The sequence below is a fragment of the Giraffa tippelskirchi genome, chromosome 13 (assembly GCF_054371585.1).
Source record: "Giraffa tippelskirchi isolate mGirTip1 chromosome 13, T2T-mGirTip1v1.2.pri, whole genome shotgun sequence".
Taxonomy (NCBI): domain Eukaryota; kingdom Metazoa; phylum Chordata; class Mammalia; order Artiodactyla; family Giraffidae; genus Giraffa; species Giraffa tippelskirchi.
In genome coordinates, this window is record NC_137287.1 from 82,248,503 (window position 1) to 82,257,787 (window position 9,285).

Genomic DNA, 9,285 nt, shown 5'->3' on the forward strand with positions numbered 1-9,285 from the left:
CTCACTGCCCTAATGGTCTTGTGTTTCTCAAGAAACCTTTCTATAATTTTCAAAACACTGAGGGCTCCTTCAGCGTGGACAATAATAATCACTGAAGTATGTTCTGATAAACTAACACAGCCAGCTGACTGGGGTCACAGCTGATTTTTCAGACAAGGCCAAGGAACACACCTTCTGCCAGCAAGCTTACAAGGTTCAGGGCGTGGGGAGGGGCGGGTAGGGGCAGTAAATTCTGCTGCTGCTGCTGCTAAGTCACTTCACTCGTGTCCGACTCTGTGCAACCCCAGAGACGGCAGCCCACCAGGCTCCCCTGTCCCTGGGATTATCCAGGCAAGAATACTGGAGTGGGTTGCCATTTCCTTCTGCAGTGCATGAAAGTGAAAAGTGAAAGTGAAGTCGCTCAGTCGTGTCCGACTTAGCGACTCCATGGACTGCAGCCTATCAGGCTCCTCCATCCATGGGATTCTCCAGGCAAGAGTACTGGAGTGGGTTGCCATTGCCTTCTTCGAGTAAATTCTGAGTTACCTCCAACAGGCCAACAGCAATGGACAAGGCAACTCCAGTGGATCGCAAAGGCCTCTTCCCCTGAGGCACAGGCCACGGGTCCCTCTGTAGTTCCCCAAGGAGATCAGTGAGGTTCATGTCAATCTTGTGAATGGGCTGCAGAAACCTGTATGATTTTGAATGGACACGTCAAATCTGATTTAATAAAGTACTCTGGTCCTCGGCCCACACAACACATAGGTACTGCTCTTCAAAACGCGTTATCAGAGTAGAAAAAACTTGCAGTTATTTTTTTCTTCAAAGTTGTCTCTAACTACAAACATAAAAAACTCAGAGCAATTTTATACAGGACAATCTCTTAAAGCCTAACATATAATAATTTGCACATGTAGTGTGGAAAGAAAATCAATTTCAAACAGGAGCAAATCAGTTTAATTAAAGTTTAAGTGGCCAAAAAAAACCCCAAAAAAACCAATCCTAAAGACATGCTTAACAGGAACTCAGTTCATGTAAGGTTCACAAGCAGGGATCATCGATTGTTCTGAAGACTCTCTCTCTGTTTCTCTTAAACACTTGGAGTCATCAGGGAGAAACACCGGTTTCTTAGAGAAGAGGCTGTAACCATCACCTTTTGTTGGCCGACTGTTAACCCAGCCCTTGGCCGTTCTAGGAGTGCAGCAGGCCACGTGAACTAAGTGCCCAGTCTCAGGTTTGTCTCAGGACACTCAACAGAAGCCTTTTCAGTGTCCCCAGCTTTACAAAATGGGGGAGTTCCCTAGTGGCCTAGTGATTAGGATTCTGGGCTTTCACTGTTGCAGCCCGGGTTCAATACCTGGTTGGGGAACTGAGGTCCTGAAAGCTGCAGTGCTATCAAAATTAAAAGAAGAAAAAAAGGACAACAGCCACGTGTCTAAGAAGAGGGGAATGACTGTGTGCAGTGCTCTCATAACCTCCTTGGTGATACAACTCTGAAAGGAAAAGCATCCTGAGCAAAACTTCCCCAGGATATATGCGTATGTGTATATTTATATAGATTATCTATAAATTTTAAACATATACTGATGTATTATGCTTATTATTAAACATTAAATATTGATTAGGCTTAATCTTTTTTTCCCCTTTAAAAATAAAATACAAAGCCCTCTCACTGTGCCCCATCCATGGGGCCAGGCTCACCTGCTGGACACAGATGGGCGCTCCTGCGGCTGAGCTGGGCGCGTTGGCTGCACAGGCATCGCAGGCTTGGTCAGGCCCAGCATGTCCTACACAAACCAGAAAGATGCATTTCTCATAACATGACAAGAGAATGGCTCCTATTTTTTTCCTTTTTCTTAATGAAACTTTAAGAACTATCCCTGTTCCTGCCTGAGGACAAGCCGCACACTGACCTGGATCTGCTTGGCAGTGAGGTCCTTCGTCCCCCGGAAGACATAACTCTTGGAGATCCCCTCGCAGCTGAGTTCGTGAACCTGTACCATCCTCCCAAATGTGATCAAACCCACCAGTGCATCTGGAGGGAGGAGGCTAAGGGACATCTGCAGGGATTCCTTGAGCGCTTGGAGGTCATCTTCCTCCAGACACGTGTCCACCACATACAGGAAGATCAGAGGGGATGGGGCACCTCGCTGGATGCGGAGAAAAATGGCATAATAGTCAGTATACAGACAGACGTGATCTGCTCTTTTTAAAACAAAACAGGTATGTATTAAATAACAACTCTTTATTTACACTTGTCAGGGATAAGAACATCGAAACAAACCTCTACTTATCTCATTAAAAGACACGTTTTATCAAAACCAGCTAGATGCAAAGACTATTTGTTTCCAACAATTTATTCCACATTTTGAATGCCAGGCCTTGCTCCAGGTCCTGCAATACATCAGTGGACCAAAAGGCCAGAGATCCCTAACTGCCTGAGAAGCTAACTTTCGGGAACAAAGAGGGGTGGGATTGTGCAGGTGGGGGGGGGGTCGGGCATACACTGAGCGGTCAAGGATCCGTGGGCCTTGCAGCTGTAAATCGTCCATGTGGGCAAGAGACACAGAAGACAGTATTTCAGAAGAAACTCAATACTTACCACTGCTCCTTAAACACATGACAATTACCTGTATCACGTACTCAATTGTAGAAAACTGGGGCATCAATTCAGCAGGCTGGTTCACCTCAGATATGCCTGCGTAAGCTGGAGGAAACTGGAGAGAACAAGACAGAGCAATGTTTCATGAGGGCTGAAAGTTACACTATGTCTTTTATCTTCCATTTATAAAAATAGTGATAGTTTAATGACCAGGTATTTATTCTGAAAGTACAAAATGTAGAACATGTTACTAAAACACAAAAATCTATTAACACTGCCCTATATCTGTATCACACGGGAACTTTTTTTTAAATGCAGTTTTCGGATATGCTGTAACTTCTAAATGATTAAAACACACACTATTAAAAACCATTTCATAATTGTTGCCTATAAATAAAGGGCTGAGATTTTAGCTGTCTTATCAATTATCTAAGCGGAATCTAAAGCTTTTATTTAGGTTTATTATTCTAGCTGTGATCAATAAAGTAATACATGTTCACTGTAGAAAACCTGGCAAGTAGAAGAAATTTCATGGACAGAGGAGCCTGGCAGGCTACAGCCCACTGGGTTGCAAAAGTCGTACATGACTGAGCAACTGAACAAGAAAAATGTTAAAAAAAAAAAAAAAAGAAACACCCCCCCCAACACCCACACCCACCACCTGAAGGAGCCTCTGTCAACATCTCAGCTTACTTCCTTCCACACTTGTTCTTCTTAAGCACAGCTGAGATCATCTTGTATGCACAATTCTGCAGCCTGCCTTTTGGTGCTTAACATAATGTCATAGGTGTCTTCTTTTTTCTCTGCGAACATTTTAGATTCGTAGCTTGTATGTTGCTTTTCCTTTCCCCCAAGTTAAAAACTGAGGTATGATGCTGTACATACCAATTTTACCATCTTTTTGAGTGTACAATTCAGAGGTCTTAAATATACTCATAACATTGTGCAACCATCTCCAACATCCATCCCCAGAACTTTTCTCATCTTGCAAAAGTGAAACTCTGAACCTGTTAAACAATCTCCGCTTCATTCCCATCCAGCCCCTGGCACCCACCTCTCCACTTTCTGTCTCTATGAATCTGATTACTCCAAGTACCTCATTTAAGGGGGATCATACACGTTTGTCTTTTTAGGACTGGCTTATTTCACTCAGTAATATCAGTAAAGCTTAACTACATTGTAGCATAAGTCAGAACATTCTTGCATCTTAAGGCTGATTACTATTTCACTGAATACAGGACACTTGCTTACCCATTCATCTGGCAGCAGATACTGAAGTCAGGTGAAATGTTTAGCTACTGTGAATAATACCACAGCTATGAATAGAATGTGTATCTACAAGATTCTGCTTTCAGTTCTTTTGGGTATATATCCAGAGGTGGGAATGCTGGATCATTTGGTAAACATCACTGATGATTAGTGATGATGAGCACCTTTTTATGTGCTTATTGGCCATGCGTCTATCATCTTTGGAGAAATTACCTCTTCAAGTCCTTTGGCCATTTCTGAACTGGGCTTCCCTGTTGTTGACTATTACGAGTTCTTAAATATTCTGCATATTAATCCCTTAGACAGATGATTTGCAAATACTTTCACCCACTGTATATGAGCTGGCTTTTACTCTGTTGACACTGTCTTTTTGATCCAGCAGAATTTTCACAATTAATAAAATTAAATGGACATCAATTCTGAGTATAATAGGGTGTAGGAATGTTTTTAAGACTTGCATATACTTCTGAATCGCCCATGGAATCTTGAATGGTAGGACTTCCCTGGTGATCCAGTGGCTAAGACTCCATGTTCCCAATGCAGGGGGCCTGGGTTCAATCCCTAATCAGGGAACTAGATCCCACATGCTGCAACTAAAGATTCTGAATGCTGCAATGAAGATCTCATGTGCCTCAATTAAGACCCAGCATAGCCAAAATAAATGAATATTTAAAAAAAATTTTGAATGGTACCTGCTTCTATTCCCAAGTTTATACTCAGTTATCAACTGCAGGCTGGTCCTTTATCACTGGACTCAGTGTGCACTTAGCATGAGACTCTTAATTATAATTACGATCAAATTAAGAATAAGTAGATTATTAGTATCTTAAGATCTACTAGAACAGTATATATTATGATGAGCATAATTAATTATTTGCTAACTACTTTTCCAAGGTATAGTTTGTATACCATAAAATTCACCCATTTTAAATGCACAACTCAGTGATTTTTAGTAAATGCACACAGAACTGTGCAAAAATCATCATAATCCACTTTTAGAACATTTTCTTCATAGGCACAGTTCATGTCAAAAAGAAGTCTCTCTCATGATTTGGAGGCTCTAAGCTTAATAGCTTAAAAATGCTTAAATCAAAACAAGATAAATACTGATATTTGACCCTAAAAGTTAGAAGGGTCAGAAAATGAAAATCCAGTATCCAATTAAAATAAACTGAAGTCAAATGTAATATAACACCTTATCTATTTTCTAGGGTAACATACTCAGTGCTTACAGAGAGCGTACTTAGAAAAAAACAGAAAGGAATTCTGTCTTCTCCGCAGCAAACGACAGAAGACTCAAATAAAGAAACGGAATGACCATTCAAAAGAAAACTCACAGATGTTTAACATTCAATATTACCAGGAGAGACCCAAATTCACCTCAATTTTTTCAGTGTAGGACAACGAACTGAAACACAGGGAATACTTTTAAAAAATTATATTCACATACCTGATTTCTCTGGAAACAGAAATTACAGGCCCAAAGCTTTGCTCGATAATCAACCTGACTGTGAGAAAAAATAAAATATTACATCCAGGTACTATTTTCATTTTTAACACGGTACTGAGTGGGGGATTTTTGTAGAAACGAATACCTCTGGCATTAATACGTCTTTGGTCAATAATGTGTTTTAAGCTAGAAACCATTTATGTGTAAACTTCAAGTTCAGTTAATCTCAGAGATGTGTATTCCTATGTGGGTACATCAACGGATGAAGGCACGCAACACCTTCTCTGCAGCTCAAGTTCTGGCTGTTGAGGACACAGAAAGGCTCCCTCAAGCAGCAACAATGAATGGCTAATAAACTCTTTTTTCTCTTTTCTGACTTCCTAGATAATATTTAGAAGTTCATGAGCTATAAAATTTATTCGTTACTTCCTACGGCCCTGTTATCTAAACAGTCTTAATTATTTTCCTAACATCTTTACTGTTCGGATATGTGAAACTAGTAAATTTTAGTACTAAAAAGTACATTTCACACAGGAAAAACTCCTCAGACTTGAACCACATTTAGTTCACTTGATGCTTCTGGGTTGATACACTTCCTAAAACTTGTTGCTTGCCCCCTGCTTTCTACATTTAGAAAATTAACATCAGTAGCTATTATTTTAAAAGAGCAGCAGCATCTTATCATGGGCATGTCAAGTAAAAGCAAGGAGAATGAAGTAAAAAAAAGTTCTCTTATATAAAAATTTTATCCTTTAAAGAGTATTTATGACATTCTTCATTTGCTTACAAATTCTTTCAAAGAGTGCCCACATTTAAGAGAATGATCACAGGTCACTATTCCAGGCTCAAAAAAAGTTACACTTAACAATAAAATCTTTTAAGAGCTCAAATTTCTTCTGCCTATTACTTCTTCCTGGCATACAGGATCACCATACCAGGTAGGTGCGACAAAACTGTCCAAAGCATTTGGATTTTTCTGGAAAAAGCTTTAAAGACACCAATAAAATCAACGGTTAAACCAAAAATAAACTGCAAACCAGAAGCGAAAAACAACTACCAATCCTTTCCCTCTACCTCACCCCGTAAGTTCTAATTCTATCTGGAGGTAGCGGGCCAGGGGGATTCCCAAAAGCACTCATTACCTAAGTATCTCAATATTCACTACTCATCTCAGATCTGACATCTTGCCCAAATGAATTACTTTTATGAGAATCACCTAAACGTAAGAATTTATTGTAGTCATCCTTTTTACTAGTTTTTAAAAGAGTTCATACCAAAGTGGATTGAGAATGGCTTTGCAAGTTGGTCTGCTGCAGAGCACAGGTTCATACTGTACAGGAGGCAGGTCTGGACGTTCTTTTAAAGGAGTGAGAAGACAAGCCAAGGGAACAACCATTCTTGTAGCCTCGAGTCTGCTGGAAGGCCACACATTCCAACTAAAACGCACACCATCACGTTCTTCATTCTGCTGAATGAACTCCAGGTATGTGGCCATTGTCTAAAAAAAAAACTACAGATAAACCCTTAATTATATGTGAAATCTCCAACTGAACTTCAAAAAAAAAGATGATCAACATTCTTTAAACACTTAAGTCTAGAAGAACTTGTCACTGGAGGATGCCAACGTCTCACTTCTCTCTGACCCCCAAAGGTCAGTTAACTTTACGGCTACCTTTCCTGTTCCTTTCTCAAATCCCCGTTTTTAGCACTTAAAAAAAATAAAAGGGGCAGGAGATTTACAATCACTTGATCATCTCTAAGCTGCATGTAGCTAAGGAAGAGTCATTTAAATCTCCTCAAACAGCACATTATCATTTCGGCCAAGCAGATTTCAACCCCGTGTTCAAGCCCTGTTTCAGAAGCTGGCTACCTTCCTCTCTGACCCCCTTTCCTCCTGACTCTATTTGAGTAAAACACTGTATTAAAATTTACATTCCAAGTGATCTTGGTTTTGTGCCCTTCTCCCTCTTTCCATTATTAACTACAGAGAAAAGACCTAGGTATTGATGCTCAAATGCTATCCATGGAGTGAACAGCCCCCAGTTCTTACCCAAAGTACTTCTTGGAATCACCGGAATTAAAGGCCAGCGGACTACGACACTACATACGCATCTCACCAGCACCTATCCTCTCAGCAGTCACTTATGCTCATGCCTTGAAAGATTCCAATTAATAAAACAGCCATTCAGATTAAGCACATTTTCCAAACCCAGATAATGCCAATTCCCCTGAGTGCTCTATACATCCTGTTTACATCTAAAATCTAAGCTAACGTACAGTTCAGCTATTAGGTAGGATTCAAGGGAACAAAAAGCTTAACAATGGGAAAAAAGACAAATTAAGGAATCTATTGTATAAGTGGCCTCTAGTGCTCACTTATGCAACGCTAAATAATGACGGTCTCCAACGATTTTAAGATGTACCATATGTTAATAATTTGGACAAAGAGAATAATATTATAAATGTGAACAAATCGATTACTCTGCTACACACAACATAGACCATACAAATTTTAAATGTCTGTTCCAATTAAACCCCTAAGGCATCTGTTATTTCTGGCAAAAGTGGGAAACTGAGGCACTGTATACACAACAAACACTTCCGCAGCTTCCTGGGCAGCAAAAGGTAATTTAGGTGGCAAAGAAAGCACTCTCGGCAAGCACCACAGCAGCCTTCATTAAGTGACCATTTCCGTCTCAAAACATTTCATTATTATAGGTACTACATCTCCATCCTATGTCCCCAGGCATCTACATATTAAAACCTGCACTGTCCATTTCCCACTGCCTCTCTTCCCCTCACTCTTTCAAGAGAATGGATTCTTAACTCTAGGCTCACAGCCAACAAGGAACTTCACCAGGTCAATAAATCCTCTGAAACTACATGCAAAACTGTGTGCATGAGCCAACAATGATTTTCTAGACACGAGTCGACCACTAACATCGTATTTTCAAAGGGGAAAAGTTTCAGAATGGATTAATAGCTGAACGGATGAATTATGAACAAGTAAAACTGTAAAGATCTTGTATATGCAAATATCAAAAAAAAAAAATCTGTACCATTCATTCCACCTTAAGGGCATGACTTTTCAGGACGCAGCTGAGGCTAAGCAAGGAGTCCGAAGACCCAGGTTCTTAGCCCCGGCTCCCTTACGAAGCGTAAATCATTTAACCTAATTCTAGAGTTCCTCAACTTTAAAATGGACGTTGGATCCTTCCGGGCACCGCTCCCCCAAGTCCGAGGGATCCTGATCCAAAAGCCGGCCCGCCGCCCCAGATGGCGGGGACCGCGCCATTCTGAACAAACCCTTGGGTCACTGATCCCCTCAGTTCCTCCACCTGCCAGGAAAAGGCCTCGCCCCAGAAGCAACCCACCGCCCTCAGCAGAGACTCTTGTCACAGCCCTCGGCCTCTCATCACCAGTGCTGCCCGCTCACCTGGCCGGAGAAGCACACCTGGACGCAGCCTTCCAAAACCACAGCTGCTAGAAGCCGGGATCCGGCTCCCACCACCAAGTCCACCTCAGCTCTAAGCCGATTGGTCAGCACCCTTGTGCGTCACTCCACGGAGCCGTCCGCTGGCCAACCAAACAGGGCCTGGGGTCGGGCGAGAGGAAGGAAGACAATCAGAGAGGCTGCGCCGCCATATTGGAAGAGGGCAAGTAAGACGCGCTTCACGCCTGAAAAATCACAGTTCCTCGGAATACACGTTTTTCCACGTTCACCTTTAAGCCTTTCTGCCGCACGGAACACCGGCGCCTACACAACTGTTTTCTAGGCGCAACCAGGGCGCCTCAGGAGCTCGCCACCGTCCAATAAGACGTCCGCTGCTTCAGTGGGAAGTCCCCCTCATCGCCTTAGTTACCGGGAAGCGAGAACGATGACGTCTGGTCCCGGAAGAGGGCGGGACTCCTCTCAGAGGAAACTGAAGTTGGACGGAAGGAGGTGTCGGCGCGCACGAGGGGGCGGAGCTAAGGGAGCGTAGAG

At 41.9% G+C, this 9,285-nt stretch overlaps 1 protein-coding gene across 11 annotated transcripts in view; it reads right to left on the bottom strand.

The window, feature by feature from the left end:
* SEC23B (SEC23 homolog B, COPII component) overlaps positions 1–8,829 on the bottom strand; it is a 29,921-nt gene extending 21,092 nt beyond the window's left edge. Inside the window, exons 1-8 of one of the 11 annotated variants that reach the window (XM_081558622.1) lie at positions 8,737–8,829; positions 7,351–7,454; positions 6,575–6,798; positions 5,301–5,358; positions 2,610–2,696; positions 1,893–2,129; positions 1,681–1,766; positions 526–670 (exon numbers count right to left, since the gene is read on the bottom strand). In XM_081558622.1, the coding sequence (XP_081414748.1) occupies positions 526–670; positions 1,681–1,766; positions 1,893–2,129; positions 2,610–2,696; positions 5,301–5,358; positions 6,575–6,795 (834 nt within the window). In that variant the 5' untranslated portion in view covers positions 6,796–6,798; positions 7,351–7,454; positions 8,737–8,829. Of the gene's footprint in view, positions 1–525; positions 671–1,680; positions 1,767–1,888; positions 2,130–2,609; positions 2,697–5,300; positions 5,359–6,574; positions 6,811–7,350; positions 7,455–8,674 lie in introns of all 11 variants that reach the window. The other 10 variants (XM_081558627.1, XM_081558619.1, XM_081558625.1 and 7 more) reach the window with 10 other exon arrangements.
* Positions 8,830–9,285: the final 456 nt, after the last annotated feature.